This window comes from Oncorhynchus mykiss, chromosome 22 (assembly GCF_013265735.2).
Source record: "Oncorhynchus mykiss isolate Arlee chromosome 22, USDA_OmykA_1.1, whole genome shotgun sequence".
NCBI classification, from domain to species: domain Eukaryota; kingdom Metazoa; phylum Chordata; class Actinopteri; order Salmoniformes; family Salmonidae; genus Oncorhynchus; species Oncorhynchus mykiss.
The window spans coordinates 39522497-39542043 of NC_048586.1; the positions used below are offsets into that span (position 1 = coordinate 39522497).

Sequence of the window (19547 nt, forward strand, 5' to 3'; positions counted from 1 at the left end):
TAGGAACAAGCTCTCTTTTTTATTTTATCTTTATTTAACTAGGCAAGTCAGTTAAGAACAAATTCTTATTTTCAATGACGGCCAACACTCTAACCACTAGGCTACCCTGCCGCCCCAGGGTAGCCTAGTGTTAGCTACCAGTAGCTGGCCCATATGAACAAGCTCTCTGTTAGCTACCAGTAGCTGGCCCGTAGGAACAAGCTCTCTGTTAGCTACCAGTACCTGGCCCGTAGGAACAAGCTCTCTGTTAGCTACCAGTACCTGGCCCGTAGGAACAAGCTCTCTGTTAGCTACCAGTAGCTGGCCCACAACATCACCGCTGCCCAGATCCACCTGTTCACACCCCCATCTCCAGCGCCAGCATCACTCTGCCACATGGCCTCAAACTGCACCATTTAGTTTCTCTCCGTCGCCCACACACTTTTAACATTTAGATAACAAAGCATTTGACCTTTCCATTGTGTTAACGATGGAGGATTGGTTGACTTACCGTTTTAAAGAGTATGTTTTTTCAAGATGATTGACAAGAAAAGTTTCGTCCAACCCATCGGGTATCTCACTGCACACTCATATGTCATGTCTTGAAATATGCAGACAGATTCACATTAAATTGATATTGTAATACTTCTGCCAACTTTCTAACTCCGCCCATAACTTTTGGACTTCATAGCGTTCCCAGAATGCGTGGATTATCGAGTCATTGTTAGTTTTACACTTTTGATGGCATAGAACGCCCTTCTTGCCTTGTCTCTCAGATCATTCGCAGATTTGTGGAAGTTACATGTGGTGCTGATGTTTAGGCCAAGGTAGGTATAGTATTTTGTGTGTTCTAAGGCAACGGTGTCTAGATTTGTATTTGTGGTCCTGGTAACTGTAAAAAAAAAATGGAACACCATTATTTTTATCTTACTGAGATTTACTGTCAGGGCCCAGGTCTGACAGAATCTGTGCAGAAGAGCTAGGTGCTGCTGTCGGCCCTCATTGGTTGGGGGCAGAAGAACCAGATCATCAGCAAACCGTAGACATTTGACTTCAGATTCTAGTAGGGTGAGGCCGGGTGCTGCAGTCTTCTAGTGCCTTCGCCAATTTGTTAATATATATCTTGAAGAGGGTGTGGCTCAAGCTCCATCCCTGTCTCACCCCACGGCCATGTGGAAAGAAATCAACAAAGCATGAGAGGACTTTGCTTTTATTTAGGTTTGTTAGTCAATCACTTTTGTGGATTGGGGTGATCAGTCCTTGGTTCCAAATATTGGCAAAGATGCCAGAGCTGAGGATGATGTTAAAGAGTATAACCAATTGGAATTTGTGGTCTGTATATTTTATTATTTAATTTAGGGTACCATCAACACCACAGGCCTCACTACAGACATCCTGGTTCAAATTCAGGCTGTATCACAACCGGCTATGGTTGGGAGTCCCATAGGGCGGCGCACAACTGACATAGTTTCAGGCTTTTATTTTGAAAAATTAGCCAGAAAGATAACATTGCGTCAGGTGAACTTTGCTCGCGCAACAGAGTTCGGACAGCCATTTCATTTCCCTCTCCTACTGAACAAGACCGTTGCGGTTGATATATTATCGATTATATATTTTAAAAACAACCTGAGGATTGATTATATAAAATGTTTGACATGTTTCTGTGGACATTACAGATGTTATTTGGAATTTCCGTCTGCGTTGTCGTGACCTCTCTTTCCTGTGGATTTCTGAACATAACGCGACAATCAAACTGAGGTATTTTAGATATAAAAATAATCTTTATGGAACAAAAGGAACATTCTCACAGTCTCGTGAGTGAAAACATCCGAAGATCATCAAAGGTAAATGATTAATTTGATTGCTTTTCTGATTTTCGTGACCAAGCTACCTGATGCTAAGTGTACTTAATGTTTTGTCATGCGATTGATAAACTTACACTAATGCTTGGATTGCTATTATTATTATTTGACTGGGGCGCTATGCTATTCAGCGGTTGCTGATGATGGAATAGATGGAATATGAACATTTGTCATTTTTGTTTTGTTATTAAAAGGTTATTAGATGACGTTGTTACGAAAACATTGTAACTTTAAGAGTTTTCCCAGTATATGCTTGATGTTTATACATTGTACTTGTGTGGAAAATGTCCAAATCAAAGATAATGTTTTGGTAAAGATGAAATGTGAAGTTAGTTGTCTAAAATTGGATTTGAGTCAAATCTAGACCTTGTGTCTTAACTTGGTACGCTCAGTGAATTGCCCTAAAGGCGGTTACGCCCACTTCTGACCCGAGGGTATAAGACATGTGAGTTAAGAATTGACATATCAGACTAAGTGGCCCAAGCTGCAGCCAAGGTCTAAAAAGTCAACGAACCCAAAACGCAACACAAGGTTGAAGACGATCTTTTTTTCTACCCATGCCCATGATGAGTAGCTGTGTCTAAGCGGGTGAATTCAAGCCGGACCACCTAGCCTCCACTCTCCATCGAATCGTGGTATCTACACTGTTTCATTCATATGCTGTGAGCTCTGAGCTACAGAGCTGTCTGTCCTCAGAAGACCCCTTCCAGAGCAAGGGCGAGGAATCAGACCACTAAGCCAAAAGGACACTGACCTCGTGAGGACAACCAGAGAGTTGCGTCGGAGAAGTGCGTCATTGAGAAGCCTAAAGGACCCACGCGGAGCTTCCCCTCTGAGACCTCCAACACGTAATTACATCATTATATTCTGACCCATAAGAGCGGCAGTTCGGGGCAAGGCTACGGTTAAAATAAGCATAGCTGACAAATGCACCCAAATGTATATTTTTCTCGTGTACTTTCTCTTTTTCTCTCTCTTTTAAAACCCCATTTTGGGGGTGCCATAGTGTGTTGGCCCGTTATACTAAGTTCTAATCAATAGCCTAGACTGTGTTTTTGTGTATCTTTTATCATTTTAGCTTTCTTGTAAATAAATAATCAACTGAGATTAGTGTGGTACGAACTCATTGGTGAGACCCGGGTCCGTGCAGATTCACGGGCTATACGACGTTCAGAACGAGACTGTAGAGGAAACTGGTTAATTAGCGGCTGTTGTAAAATTGATATTCTGATATTCTTTGAGTTAATTTGGGAAATAGAAACTCAATAAAACAAATTTTCCCATGGTGCCCCAGGTTAATGAGTTTAATAATTGCTTGATTCATTTAATCACGCAATTAGAAACCTTTAATCATTCGATGAGCGACAGTCGTCACATTAACTAATGCAACGTCACAACACTTTCATGCCCTGCCTCCAGTCCACTTACCAATATCTGAACAAGAGAGCCTCATCGAAATTGCAACAAACGGTTCTGTGAAAATGTAATTTGATCAGAAGCCACTGCCAGATTTCTGGATAGGGCTGCGCTCAGAGTATCCTGCCTTGGCAAATCACGCAGTTAAGACACTGATGCCCTTTGCCACCACGTACCTATCTGAGAGTGGATTCTCGGCCCTCACTAGCATGAAAACTAAATACAGGCACAGGCTGTGTGGAAAATGATGTAAGACTGAGACTCTCTCCAATACAACCCAACACTGCAGTTATGGATGTCCTTTCAAGCACACCCTTCTCATTAACCTGTGGTGAGTTATTCACAATTTTTGATGAACAAATAAGGTTTTATATGTAAGATGGCTAAATAAAGAGCAATATTATTGATTATTAATTGTGCCCTGGTCCTATAAGAGCTCTTTGTCACTTCCCACGAGCCGGGTTGTGACCAAAACTCTTATACATTCTTATCTTTAATACATTTATAGTGTGTGTGTGTGTGTGTGTGTGTGTGTGTGTGTGTGTGTGTGTGTGTGTGGCAGGCTTTCAATGATCGCAAAAAACAACATTTGAGAGTGCACTGACCCTGGTGCTAGAGGGGGTACGCAGCTGGAGGTTGAATGTTTGAAGAGGTACGGGACTATAAAAAGGTTGGGAATCACTGGTTTAGTGTATTCTGATTTTCTATGAATTCTGTGGCTTCTTCAATTATATTGAGCTGGTTTCTGATGTACTGTTCCTTCTTTTTTCTTAGTGTATTTCTGTGATGTTTTTGTGTTTTACAATAGTTTAGTTGTAGGCCAAGTTTTCTGGGTCTCTGTTTTTGGTTGGATAGATTTTTCAATTTCTATGTTAGTTTATTGCCTTCAACAAACCATTCGTCATCGATGTTCATTTTCTTTGGTTGTCTGCTTGAATTTGTTTTTGATTGGGCAGCTGACAGGTTAAATATACTGTTGAAGTTTTCTACTGCTAAGTTTACACCTTCACTATTACAGTCAAATGTTTTGTCCAGGAAGTTTTCTAAAACGGATTGAATTTGTTGTTGCCTAATAGTTTTTGGGAAGGTTTCTACACTACTTTCCTTCCATCTATAGTATTCCTTAATATTATGCAGTTCCTCTGGCTTTGATGCCTCAAGATTGAGCATTGCTCTCTTCAAGTAGACTGTGATTTTGCTGTGATCTGATAGAGGTGTCCGTGGGCTGACTGTGAACCCTCTGGGAGACTCTGGGTTGAGGTCAGTGATAAAGTAATCTACATTACTTCTGCAAAGGGATGAGCTGCAGGTGTAGCTACCAAAGGAGTCCCCTCGAAGCCTACGTTTGACCAAGTGTGCGACAAAGCTGCAGGAGTTTTTGTTGGTTGGTTTGTCGTAGTAGTGTCTAGTGGGGTATATTGGAGAGGGAATGCTATCACCTCCAGGTAGGTGTGTGTGTCCCCTGTGTGCTGAGAGTGTCAAGTTCTTGTCCAGTTCTGGCATTTAGGTCGCCACAGACTGGTACATGTCTCTGGGCCTGGAAGTGAATGATCTCCCCATCTAGGATGGAGAAGCTGTCATCAAGTATGGGGATTATTTTGGGGGATATAGGTAGCACACAGGAGGACATATTTCTCTGTAGAGATAATTTCCTTTTTAATTTCAAGCCAGAGGTAAAATGCTCCTGTTTGACTAATTTAATATAGTGGGTTAGGTCTTCTCTATACCAAATCAGCATACAGTCTATTCTCTGTTTCACACTTGGGAGTTTGGTAGATGGGACTACCAGGTGTGTGTGTGTGTGTGTCTCTCTCTATCTCTCTCATTAAATTCAAAGGGCTTAATTGGCATAGGAAACATTGCATTGCATTGCCAAAAGTAAACATTACACTCACAAGTTTTAAAATAATATAGACATTTCAAATGTTATATTATTGGCTATGCACAGTGTTGTAACAATGTGCAAATAGTTGAAGTATGAAAGGGAAAATAAATAAACTGATTGGTTGTATTTACAATGTTGTTTGTACTCCACTGGTTGCCCTTTTCTCATGGCAACGGGTCACACACCTTTCTGCTGTGACTGCACACTGTAGTTCACCTAACAGATATGGGAGTTTATCAATGTTTGATTTGTTTTCAAATTATTTGTGGATCTGTAAGAAATATGTGTCCCCAATGTGTTCATACATTTGGCAGGAGGTTCGGAAGTGTAGCTCTGTCTCTCTCTCTCCATCTGTCTCTGTGGTTGTGTCTACACTTGATACCTACATGCTACTTCTGCTATCAGAATACGAAGGTCGCACTGAAAAAAGACACGTCTAGATGCTCAAAAGTTGCTTTGTGGTCTGATTGTGTTCAGATCTGTCTGGCCAGCAGGTGGTCAGGGATGCATTGTGTGTGGATTTCTCCTCAGTCTGGACACAACCAGGCTACCAAAAGCACATACAGTGGGCTACGTCATCTGCTACGTCATCAGCACTCCTCCCACAAGTCTCCTCGTGTGGTTTGGGACTGAGAGGCACTTTTTCATTAAAGCGTTGGAGGAAATACGCCACTAGCGTGTGAGGAACGTGTTTGCTTGTCTCATAAATGCTAGCTAATATTTAGAAAAAAATATGTTTTTTTTGCTTGGCTAGAGTTATGCTGACCCGTTTGCAATCCCTTTTAGCGTTGCATGCTACCTATAGTTAGCGCCAGTAGTTAGCTACTGCCATCAGTTGTTGTGTTATTATCATATTTAGCCTATTCCACCATTTATAGACTGCATATTGGCATTTGAATATAGCGCGGGAAAAGGGAATCAGGACACACTGGACACGGTAGACAGAGTTACATGTAGCTGTAGATGCATGACGTTTTCTGAAGTCTAGACACAGCCTCTTTTTCTCTCGCTCGGTCTCGCTCGTCTTTCTCACAGGATACACATTAAACAGAGTCGAGAGGTGACTGTACCAGTCCTTCTTTTCCCAAATTCCTCTAGAACATCATGTGAGTCTGGTGCTGGGGAAGGATTATGGATTTCATTATCATCAACCTTGAGGTGGAGTGAGCGAAACAAAAGCGACTCGATCATCCAAACCTCAAACGTTGACCAATGGCCAATCAGCCTCTGAAAGCCTTCTCTCAAACACAAGCCTATAAAAAGAGTTATCGGTTTCTGTAGCCTGGATAGATAAAGATGTCTGGATCTCCTCCTCTCGTGTCCTCCTCTTCTCTCCTGTCCTCTTCTCTCCTTTTCTCTCTGTCCTGTCTTCCTCCTATGACAAACAGTACTTGCCAAAACAGGAAGTAATTTTAGTTCTATGCTAGTTTCATAATTTTTTCCCTTAAATGTCTCATCAGAGGAATGTGAATGGGCACCTGTATTACCTTTTAAGTAATTTTTTTTTGGAGCTAGCTTCCCCGCACCTCTCTGATTCAGAGGGGTTGGGTTAAATGCGGGAAGACACATTTCAGTTGAACTCATGCAGTTGTACAACTGACTAGGTATCCCCCCTTTCTCTTTAAGGTAGTGTCTTAAGGCACTGCTCAAATATTTCTTAAACCTGTTCCCAGACTATCGGCTGTGCTCTGCACACTCCAGTTTCTACCCTTGCACAATAACAGACAGACAAATAGCCCTTCGTTCTATCTGCAGGTGTAATTGATACCAATGTTTCTGTCCTTCGATGGGCCCCAGGATCTCCTGGCCCCTCAGCCTCCTGCCTAATCAATCAGGGTATTGATATCCCCCGTCCCTGGTCCCCTGGTCGATGAGTGCTAAGAGTGAGCACCTGACTATTAACTACTGTGTGGGTGGGGAGGTGTTGGATGACACGCATACACTAACAACATTGTCTTGTTAGGTACAGTGCCTTGCGAAAGTATTCGGCCCCCTTGAACTTTGCGACCTTTTGCCACATTTCAGGCTTCAAACATAAAGATATAAAACTGTATTTTTTTGTGAAGAATCAACAACAAGTGGGACACAATCATGAAGTGGAACGACATTTATTGGATATTTCAAACTTTTTTAACAAATCAAAAACTGAAAAATTGGGCGTGCAAAATTATTCAGCCCCCTTAAGTTAATACTTTGTAGCGCCACCTTTTGCTGCGATTACAGCTGTAAGTCGCTTGGGGTATGTCTCTATCAGTTTTGCACATCGAGAGACTGACATTTTTTCCCATTCCTCCTTGCAAAACAGCTCGAGCTCAGTGAGGTTGGATGGAGAGCATTTGTGAACAGCAGTTTTCAGTTCTTTCCACAGATTCTCGATTGGATTCAGGTCTGGACTTGGACTTGGCCATTCTAACACCTGGATATGTTTATTTTTGAACCATTCCATTGTAGATTTTGCTTTATGTTTTGGATCATTGTCTTGTTGGAAGACAAATCTCCATCCCAGTCTCAGGTCTTTTGCAGACTCCATCAGGTTTTCTTCCAGAATGGTCCTGTATTTGGCTCCATCCATCTTCCCATCAATTTTAACCATCTTCCCTGTCCCTGCTGAAGAAAAGCAGGCCCAAACCATGATGCTGCCACCACCATGTTTGACAGTGGGGATGGTGTGTTCAGCTGTGTTGCTTTTACGCCAAACATAACGTTTTGCATTGTTGCCAAAAAGTTCAATTTTGGTTTCATCTGACCAGAGCACCTTCTTCCACATGTTTGGTGTGTCTCCCAGGTGGCTTGTGGCAAACTTTAAACGACACTTTTTATGGATATCTTTAAGAAATTGCTTTCTTCTTGCCACTCTTCCATAAAGGCCAGATTTGTGCAATATACGACTGACTGATTGTTGTCCTATGGACAGAGTCTCCCACCTCAGCTGTAGATCTCTGCAGTTCATCCAGAGTGATCATGGGCCTCTTGGCTGCATCTCTGATCAGTCTTCTCCTTGTATGAGCTGAAAGTTTAGAGGGACGGCCAGGTCTTGGTAGATTTGCAGTGGTCTGATACTCCTTCTATTTCAATATTATCGCTTGCACAGTGCTCCTTGGGATGTTTAAAGCTTGGGAAATCTTTTTGTATCCAAATCCGGCTTTAAACTTCTTCACAACAGAATCTCGGACCTGCCTGGTGTGTTCCTTGTTCTTCATGATGCTCTCTGCGCTTTTAACGGACCTCTGAGACTATCACAGTGCAGGTGCATTTATACGGAGACTTGATTACACACAGGTGGATTGTATTTATCATCATTAGTCATTTAGGTCAACATTGGATCATTCAGAGATCCTCACTGAACTTCTGGAGAGAGTTTGCTGCACTGAAAGTAAAGGGGCTGAATAATTTTGCACGCCCAATTTTTCCGTTTTTGATTTGTTAAAAAAGTTTGAAATATCCAGTAAATGTTGTTCCACTTCATGATTGTGTCCCACTTGTTGTTGATTCTTCACAAAAAAATACAGTTTTATATCTTTATGTTTGAAGCCTGAAATGTGGCAAAAGGTCGCAAAGTTCAAGGGGGCCGAATACTTTCGCAAGGCACTGTACATTGTGGTTTTTGGCACAAAAAAAAAGGTTTGTTTTTGGTCAAAAATACTAAAATCGCCATGAAATCTGCAAAAAAAAATATTTCATTTAGGAAATCTGTTCACCAAGTATTCCACACATAAATATAAAAATAGACGTGACTGTCTCAGTGTAATCAAGGTATGAAATTATTGTTATTTTCAAATGAACTCTGCAAAAAAAGAAACTTCCCTTTTTCAGGACTCTGTCTTTCAAAGATAATTAGTAAAAATCCAAATAACTTCACTGATCTTCATTGTAAAGGGTTTAAACACTGTTTCCCATGCTTGTTCAATGAACCATAAACAATTAATGAACATGCACCTGTGGAACGGTCGTTAAGACACTAACAGCTTACAGACGGAAGGCAATTAAGGTCACAGTTATGAAAACTTAGGACACTAAAGAGGCCTTTCTACTGACTCTGAAAAACACCAAAAGAAAGATGCCCAGTGTCCCTGCTCATCTGCGTGAACGTGCCTTAGGCATGCTGCAAGCTGTTGGATCGGAGGGTGAGGGCTAGGGCCATTCCCCCCCAGAAATGTCCTGGAACTTGCAGGTGCCTTGATGGAAGAGTGAGGTAACATCTCACAGTAAGAACTGGCAAATCTGATGCAGTCCATGAGGAGGAGTTGCACTGCAGTGCTTAATGCAGCTGGTGGCCACACCAGATACTGACTGTTACTTTTGATTTTGACCCCCCCCTCCTTTTGTTCAGGGACACATTATTCAATTTCTTTTAATCACATGTCTGTGGAACTTGTTCAGTTTATGTCTCAGTTGTTGAATCTTGTTATGTTCATACAAATATTTACACATGTTAAGTTTGTAAACTCAGCTTACTTTCAGCAATCTCTTTTTGGGCTTAGTTGTGGTCAATTTGCAGTGTACAAATTATTGTAATTACGTTCCGGCTCTCGGACAAAAATCGGCCCACGGCTGAATCTAGTTGCCAACCCCTGATATATAGTATTACTTTTTTATATCTGTGTCCATATTGTCCATTACTTTCTAGTGGATAGACCATATGGTTCAAGAGAATGGCCTAATGAATGAAAAAAACATGCATTCAACAATGCAATTAACTCTGTAAATTAACATTTACAACAAAGACGCATTGACATAGTGATATAAGTAAGTGTGTAAAAAAAATACATAAAGGATTTTTCATGCTGAAACCTTCAAGCTTTTTTTTATATATATCATATTAGATTTTAAAATATAGATTTTACATGTGATAAGGCCTCACAGAGGGCCAGAGATAATTAGGCAAATGTGATAATCTGAAGTATTCAAAAAGGCCACTGATATGCCATCTGATAAAATTGCAAATATTCCTTGAAAGTTACCGAAGTTCTGGTAAACTTCAAAAGTTTACAGTTGTATACCCTCCCTTTGCAACCCTGCTCCCACCAATCAATACAGTATGCATCACTGGCACTCGCTCTTCTCTCTGAACCTAAGATTCAAGAACATCTAGTGACTATCGCTCCAAATGTCAAACGCTCTCTGGCTACCAAGCTTTTGTTTTCCCCCCTGCGAGGGATTGATCCAGCCTACACACTTTAGAGAGAGAATGATGGAGGTTGCTGTGTTCTTGGGGACCTTCAATGCTGCAGACATTGTTGGGTACCCTTCCCCAGATCTGTGCCTCAACACAATCCTGTCTCGGTGCTCTGTAGACAATTCCTCATGGCTCAGTTTTTTTGCTCTGACATACACTGTCAACTGTGGGACCTTATATAGACAGGTGTGTGCCTTTCCAAATCATATCCAATCAATTGACTTTATCACAGGTGGACTCTAATCAATTTGAAGAAACATCTCAAGGATGCACCTGAGCTCAATTTCGAGTCTCAAGGCAAAGGGTCTGAATACTTATGTGAATAAGTTTTTTTATTATTTACATAAAAATCTAAAAACCTGTTTTCGCTTTGTCATAATGGAGTATTGTGTGTAAATCGATGAGGATTTTTCATTTATTATTTAATCCATTTTAAAATAAGGCTGTAACTTAACAAATTGTGGAAAAAGTCGAGGGGTCTGAATAATTTCCGAATGCACTGTACCTCCATCTCCACAGTCTGACAATGGAGACTGTGTTCCCTAGCCGGCCGGACGCTCTGCGGTCCATTTGTGGTTGTCATGAAGTGTGCGTGGTTTGTGGGTAATTGTATCACTGGCATCAACCACAGATGCAGCTTTCTGCATTTTTATTTCCTAATGTACTGTGCCTTTCAGCAGTGAGTTGCAATAGACAGAAGCAACCTATATTGTTAATACTTAACAGGCTGCTTTGGGACGGCAGGGTAGCCTAGTGTTTAGAGCGTTGGACTAGTAACCGAAAGGTTGCAAGTTCGAATCCCCGAGCTGACAAATCTGTCATTCTGCCAGGCAGTTCAGGGGCAGACGGCCTGTTCCCAGGTCGTCATTAAAAATAAGAATTTGTTCTTAACTGACTTTTAGTATTGGCCTAGTTAAATAAAGGTTTAAAAAATGTTTTTTTTTTTTTAAATGAAGAACAAACAAGATCTAGAAAAGATCAGGTAAAAAAATGTGAAGCTTTTTTTGTATGGTAGAACCTGGCCCGGGGCATTCTCTATGATAAGTGTATGTCAAATGAGTGGGTGTGTAGATTAGTGCATTGCGTGTGTGTGTTCGAGAGTGTGACGATGTCCTGTATCTTCCCTGTCAGCTACTGTCACCTCTACTGTCACCTCTACTGTGCAGCACAGCTCCAACCCACACAGCTACTGTCACCTGTCATCTCTCTCCTCTTCCACTAAGCAGCCCAAACACACATTCACTCAGGCACAAAAACATGTGTCAATAGATAAACGTAGGCACACACCTACATATTTAGCTATTTACACACTCACTCACTCACTCACTCACTCAGTGCTTGACTCATTTTGAATTGGCAGCCTGACAAAAGAGGAGTTTTTAATAATTTGTCTATCCGTCCTACTCACCTCCAGTGACTTGCCCAAAATGAACTTCTACCAACAGAACATGTCCTTATTTCTCTTTAATAGTCTTCATTCTTCCTCCCCCACACGTTCTTCCCCTCAATCTCACAAAGCTTACTACTCACTTAAAAATAGACTGCTATCGCTTTGTGGGGAGGGATGCTCTTTGGTAGTTGCAGTCAGATCTGATCAATAGTTACATACTGTATCCATAGATTCAGTCCTCTTTGAACAAGTGGAGAGTCCTGTTTAACAAACTGAGTGGTATAGGAAGGCTAAGTGCAATCACAAGCAAGAGAAGACTTGAAACATCTAGTTTAGTTGGTGGATAAGTCCCATAGCCCTCAGCTGTGTGGCGTTATGGAGCCTTTTGTGGGTTAGTTTTCCTGTGAGATATCACCTTAGTAATGTCAAGGATAGAGAGCAAGGACAGGTGACTGTCTGTCTTCCTATCTATTCATGTGTTGTTGGTTCTCTTATTCATCATTCAGTACCTAAGGTGGGGAGAAGTCTGTCCATAATAAAGTGCTGCTTTACCTTCTTAGCAGCACTATCAACAAGGCAGGTCCTACAGGCCCTAGTTTTGTCGCACCTGGACTAAAAACGGACTTAGGAAAATTGCAATTGACTCAGAACAGGGCAGCATGGCTGTCCCTTGCATGGCTGTCCCTTGAATGTACACAGATAACTAATATCTCTCCTGGCTCAACGTGGAGGAGAGATTGACTTCATCACTAATTGGATTGATGAGCAGTATTGACATGTTGAATGCATCGAGCTGTCTGTTTTGAACTACTAGCACACAGCTCAGACACCCATGCATACCCCACAAGACATGCCACCAGAGGTCTCTTTCACAGTCCCCAAGTCCAGAACAGACTATGGGAGGTGCACAGTACTACATAGAGCCATGACTACATGGAACACTATTCCACATCAAGTAACTGATGCAAGCAGTAAAGTGTTATTTAAAAAAATTATAAAAATACACCTTATGGAACAGCGAGTGACTGTGAACAAACACCAACACACACACACACACACACACACACACACAATATCATACGCATTACACGCGTTAGAGGTCGACCGATGATGATTTTTCAACGCCGATACCGGTTATTGGAGAACCAAAAAAGCCAACACTGATTAATCGGCCAATTTAAATTTTTTACATGTATTTGTAATAATGACAATTACAACAATACTGAATTAACACTTATTTTAACTTAATATAATACATCAATAAAATCAATTTAGCCTCAAGTAGATAATGAAACATGTTCAATTTGGTTTAAATAATGCAAAAACAAAGTGTTGGAGAAGAATGTAAAAGTGCAATATGTGCCATGTAAGAAAGCTAACGTTTCAGTTCCTTGCTCAGAACATGAGAACATATGAAAGCTGGTGGTTCCTTTTAACATGAGTCTTCAATATTCCAAGGTAAGAAGTTTTAGGTTGTAGTTATTATAGGACTATTTCCCTCTATACCATTTGTATTTCATTAACCTTTGACTATTGGATGTTCTTATAGGCACTTAGGTATTGCCAGTGTAACAGTATAGCTTCCGTCCCTCTCCTCGCTCCTCCCTGGGCTCGAACCAGCAACACAACGACAACAACCACCACATAGAAGCGTTACCCATGCAGAGCAAGGGAAACAACCACCCCACAAGGCTGAGAGCGAGTGAAGTTTGAAACGCTATTAGCGCGCGCTAACTAGCCAGCCATTTCACTTCTATCACACCAGCCTCATCTCGGGAGTTGATAGGATTGAAGTCATAAACAGCGCAATGCTTGACACACAACGAAGAGCTGCTGGCAAAACACACGAAAGTGCTGTTTGAATGAATGTTTACACGCCTGCTTCTGCCTACCACCGCTCAGTCAGATACTTAGATACTTGTATGCTTGTATGCTCAGTCAGATTATATGCAACACAGGACAAGCTAGATAATATCTAGTAATATCATCAACCATGTGTAGTTAACTAGTGATTATGATTGATTGTTTTTTATAAGATAAGTTTAATGCTAGCTAGCAACTTACCTTGGCTTACTGCATTCGCGTAACAGGCAGTCTCCTTGTGGAGTGCAACGAGAGAGGTAGGTTGTTATTGCGTTGGACTAGTTAACTGTAAGATTGCAAGATTGGATCCCCCGAGCTGACAAGGTGAAAGAAAATCTGTCGTTCTGCCCCTGAACGAAGCAGTTAACCCACCGTTCCTAGGTCATCATTGAAAATAAGAATGTGTTCTTAACTGACTTGCCTAGTTAAATAAAGATTAAATAAAGGTGTAAAAAAATAATAAAAAAATTAAAAATCGGCACCCAAAATACAGATTTCCGATTGTTATGAAAACTTGAAATCCACACATGGATTTAGTACTGTAGATATGTGCTAGTGGTGGAGTAGGGGCCTGAGGGCACACAGTGTGTTGTGAAATCTGTGAATGTATTGTCATGTTTTTAAAATTTTATAAACTGCCTTAATGACTATTTCATTTAAATGCAATTCCACCAACTTTCAATCACTGCGTCTGACAGCAGTTTGCATCACAACCCTGGAAAACATTCGTTGTTGTTTTATTCCATGTCTGTTTTATAGGCCCATCTTCACTGTGTCCTGCTCTTTGATGGGACCACACTTTGTTCTATAATGAAATAGCAAAGTGATAAGAGTAAATTGGGCTCATTGCCTTTGTTTTCTGCGAGGCTTATATCTGTTTTAATTGTGTATCTATTACCATTAGAAAACCCCATTAGGGATAGTATCCATTAACAGTCATGTTTTCTTGTTCTTACTCTCATCCTGTCCTGCATGTGTGACAAGTCTATGACATTATTAGTTGGCAGGGGAACAGAGTTGAATGTCCACACTGACGTTAAAGATATTTATAACTAACCCAAGATGGTTCATCCGTGTTGTTTTCAATGGGAGCAAATGTAGCATAGTGGGCAGAACAAGCACACGCTAGTGAGATCCTAATGGCGCATTCTAGCATGTATATTTACATATTTCCTTTGGGGAATATTCTTCTCTTTGAACCGCGTGTGTGCAATAACTTAATTAGCCTTTTTTTTTTTACTTTGGAAAATATACAAAACTTAGTGCACTATGTTCGTAACAGATTCTAGCTTTGAGAACAGAAAACTGTATTGCCATCGGGCTTTTCTTTGACAAAAAAATCAGCAGAATGTTGGCCCAGTTCCATCTCGCTCCATACTCTCCCACTGCTGGCCACTGGGCTTCCTCTCCTCACCATATTTGGTGGGGAGGGGAAATAACAACCAGATGCTTGAGATTTCTACATCCGGTGAAACATCTGGCTTCTTGTTCTGTCTGTGCTGGCATCCTGAAGGTGAAGCTAGCATACATGAATACGTTAAGATCTACAGGTAACTGTCAAAATAATGGAAACACTTGAGTAAATGACGGATACAAAGTATATTGAAATCAGGCACACAGGCTTGGTTCCTGAGTTAATTAAGCAATTAACATCCCATCATGCATGTATAGAAATGCTGGGCGGGCCATTATTTTGGCTACCATGGCTATGCCCCTATAAGATGGCAATGACCCCATCAACAGGTTATTTATTAGTGGTCACTGAATGGTTTGATAAGCATGAAAACGATGTAACCAACCAGGGTTGGTCCCTGGATGGGAGACCAGATGCTGCTGGAAGTGGTGTTGGAGGCACACTAGGAGGCACTCTTTCCTCTGGTCTAAAACAAATTATCCCAATACCCCAGGGCAGTGATTGGGGACATTGCCCTGTGTAGGGTGCCGTCTTTTGGATGGGACATTAAACAGGCGTACTGACACTCTGTGGTCACTAAAGATCCCATGGCACTTATCGTAAGAGTAGGGGTGTTAACCTCAGTGTCCTGGCTAAATTCCCAATCTGGCCTTCATACCATCATGGCCAACATGATGGCCATCATCCCCAGCTTCCAATTGGCTCATTCATCCCTCCTCTCCCCTGTAACTATTCCCCAGGTCGTTGCTGTAGATGAGAATGTGTTCTCAGTCAACTTACCTGGTAAAATAAAACATGATATGCCATGGCCATCTGTCACCAGATCTAAACCCAATTAAATACATGGGAGATTCTGGAGCTGTGCCTGAGACAGCGTTTTCCACCACCATCAACCAAACACCAAATGATGGAATTCTCGTTAATGAATGGTGTGGCATCCCTCCAGTAGAGTTCCAGACACTTGTAGAATATATGTCAAGCTGCATTGAGCTGTTCTTGTTCATGGTGGCCCAACAACCTATTAAGACACTTTATGTTGGTGTTTCCTTTATTTTGGCAGTTACCTTTATTAAGGGTAATTGTTTACACGTTGTTTAATTAATTTAACAAATCTCTTTATCATTCATGAATTCACACCCCTCTGAGATGCTCAATTACAAATGCCAGTATCCTTTTATAATGTCCTCAAAATAGATATGCTAATTAATACCCATCATAATCACTTCTTCACAGTGTTTGAACATCAAGGAAATTTGCCTAATACGCGCTGAGAGACAATCCACTTGCGTATTCACAGAAGGTTCCTGTCTTCGTTAGATACAATGGTGCCTGTAGAGACGATAGAGGGCCCCGCTTTATAATCTATTTGGGGAATTCAACAATTTTGTTTGTTAATTTGTTGGAATGAAAATGCTCAACGATGACCTGGTTATTAATTACTAGTTTAGTTTCACTTTTAATGGTACATAACATGTGATGGATGGTCTATGGATGGTCTATGAATGGTCTATGGATGGTCTATGGATGGTCTATGGATGGTCTATGGATGGTCTATGGATGGTCTATGAATGGTCTATGAATGGTCTATGAATGGTCTATGAATGGCCTATGGATGGTCTATGAATGGTCTATGGATGGTCTATGGATGGTCTATGAATGGTCTATGGATGGTCTATACATGTTTATTTATGTTCTTGTCTGTTTCTGTGTCTTTCAGGATGTAGTCTGGGGATTGAACTCCTTGTTTACCGTAAGTACCTTGTAATCAATTAACTGATTTGAAAATTATCTTAAAATGTGTTCGTTCTTGGTGTACAGTGCCTTCTGTAATGGGTGATCTATCACCAGCAACACACAGAGGTGACAGATCAGTGCCACAACAATTACCATAACACACAGGGTATACAGTGCCTTCAGAAAGTATTCATACCCCTTGACTTATTCCACATTTTGTTGTTACAGCCTGAATCCAAAATGGATTCAATAGATTATTTTTTTCTTGCCCAGCTGCTCTCAATACCACATAATGACAAAGTGAAAACATGTTTTTAGACATTTTTTTCAAATGTATTTGAAATGAAATATCTAGTTTGCATACAGTAAGTATTCACACCCCTGAGTCAATACATGTTAGAATCACCTTTGGCAGTGAGTACAGCTGTGAATCTTTCTGGGTATGTCTCTAAGAGCTTTGCAAACTGGGCTTGTACACATTATTCTTTTTTAAATTCTTCAAGCAATGGCAAGTTTGTTGTTGATCATCGCGAGACAGACATTTTAAAGTCTTGACATAGCTTTTCAGGCCGATTTAAGCAAAAACTGTTTGAAAGTCAACATCGGCCTCATGATTAAATCGCTGAGCGGTTTGCTTCCTCTCCAGCAACTGAGGAAGGACGCCTGTATCTTTGTAGTGACTGGGTGATACACCATCCAAAGTGTAATTAATAACTTCACCATGCTCAAAGGGATATTCAAATTAGTTTTTTTTATACATCTACCAATAGGTGCCCTTCTTTGCTAGGCATTAGAAAACCTCTTGTCTTTGTGATTGAATCTGTGTTTAAAATTCACTGCAGGGCTGAGGGACCTTACAGATAATTTAATTATATGTGTTGGTTGCAGAGATTAGGTAGTCATTCAGAAATCATGTTAACGCTGTTATTGCACCCAAAGTGAGTCCATGCAACTTATTATGTGACTTGTTAAGTACATTTTTACTCATCAACTTATTTAGGCTTGCAATTACCAAGTGGTTGAGTACTTATTGACTCAAGACATTTCATTTGTTTATACATTTTTATAAATGACTAAAAAACGTAATTCCAACTTTGTGTGTAGTCTAGTGACAAAGAAACTGAATTAAATGCATTTTAAGTTCAGGCTGTAACACAACAAAATGTGGAAAAAGTCTCAACGGGTGTGAATACCTTCTGAAGGCTCTGCATAGGCCCGTGTATGAGGAACAGGTAGACTGAGGATGTTAAAATCTCTTATTTAACAGCACGAAAATGAAAAAGTGTAATATCTTCACACGTGTTCTCAAATTGCCATCTAAAAGAGAGATTGTTCAAGAAATATGCTTAAAATGTGTTTCTTATATTGTAAAATAATAACACATCACGAGAATGGTCGCACATGATCAGATAAGCCTGAAATTTCCTTTTTTCATCCTTTTTATTGAAAATCTGTTATCTGTGACATTTTCGTCCGATACCAATATATCGGTAAAAGGCCAATTTCAGCCACTAATATCGGTGAACCGATATATCGGACGGACTCTGGTGGTGCTGCAGCCTGATGCTCAGTCATGCCCTGATGCTTAGCTTTTAATCAGGAAGTGAGGAGCTCGCCACACAGGCCTAGCTCCCATTTTAACTCCCTAATAACACAATGCGCCTCGCTCGCCATGCACACAGTCTCTATGGCAACAGGATTATTACACTACTTTGTCAGTTAGTATCAGACAACAACAAACCTAATAGTCTGGCAAGTGGTTGTTTTGTTTTAATCTTGGTTAGCAGGTTGTTGTTGTTTATTTAAACCGTTTTTTTGTAAACTTCCGCTGTCTCTCTCTCATTTCCCTCAGGATCTACTTAACTTTGATGACCCGTTGAACATTGACGCGGCCGAGCATCATCTGCGTGATAAGGTAACGAAACCAACCAGTCCACCTGGAGGGAGGTCATCTTCCCTCTATCCTGTACATGGCCTTACATGAACAGCATGAAGTTGGAATTGTTGTCGGAAAGCTCTACAGGTAGAATGTGAGGTAGTTCTGTAGAACTCTCTCACTACCACTGGACTGTGAGTGGGTCAAGTGGACCTTTCAGAACCACTAGGGACTAGGCTGTAGTGTATGTCTCTCTCTGTGTGTCTAAGCAGGGCACTATATAGTAAATAGGGAGCCATTTGGGATGCACCCTATGTCTCATTCTCCCTGCAGGAGACAGACCAGTGTGTCGACGTGGATTAACTTACATCCTGTTGTACACACTGCTGCTGAAACATCCAGCCAACCAGGCTGCCAAGAGCTGGTCTGGGATCAGATGTTCCCAGAGGAACTTACATCCTGACACATTAACTACCGGAACAGCGAGCCCCTAAGTCAGCCCCCCAAGAGGTGATCTGGGAACCTCAGATCCCAGAGGAACTTACATCCTGACACACTGACTACCGGAACAGCCAGCTCCCCCAAGAGCTGGTCTGGGATCAGACTGTTGTTGACATGAGTGATTGGATTCACTGTGATGCGTCTCCTACCATACTGCAGGCCTAGCCTAGTAGCACCATTGCAGAGAGACAGAGCTAGCAGCTGTTCCAACCGCTCTATAATTAAACTGTGGTGGGACCACTCGCACTCGCTCCCAAATACTGCTCGGCTGGGGTTTGCAGTACTCCCCAGGTGCTCCCCAGTCCCCAGCCAGGCATGTGCTTCACTGCAGAGAGACGGAAAGAGCAGCTTAATATCTCAACAGCAGGGCAAGACTACTGTACTGTCTCCATGGACTCATGCTTTATTACAGGTGGTTTACAGCCTACGCTCCCTAAAACACTTCAGTGAG

The 19547-nt window shown here is 41.3% G+C and overlaps 1 protein-coding gene across 5 annotated transcripts in view; it reads left to right on the top strand.

Moving 5' to 3' along the window:
* The window catches only part of LOC110501860 (NEDD8-conjugating enzyme UBE2F), an 88371-nt gene that overhangs the window by 44243 nt on the left and 24581 nt on the right, over positions 1 to 19547 (top strand). For all 5 annotated transcript variants that reach the window (XM_036959290.1, XM_036959291.1, XM_036959289.1 and 2 more), the window contains 2 exons: positions 16703 to 16735; positions 18572 to 18634. In XM_036959290.1, coding sequence (XP_036815185.1) covers positions 16703 to 16735; positions 18572 to 18634 — 96 coding nt within the window. The remainder of the gene's footprint in view (positions 1 to 16702; positions 16736 to 18571; positions 18635 to 19547) is intronic.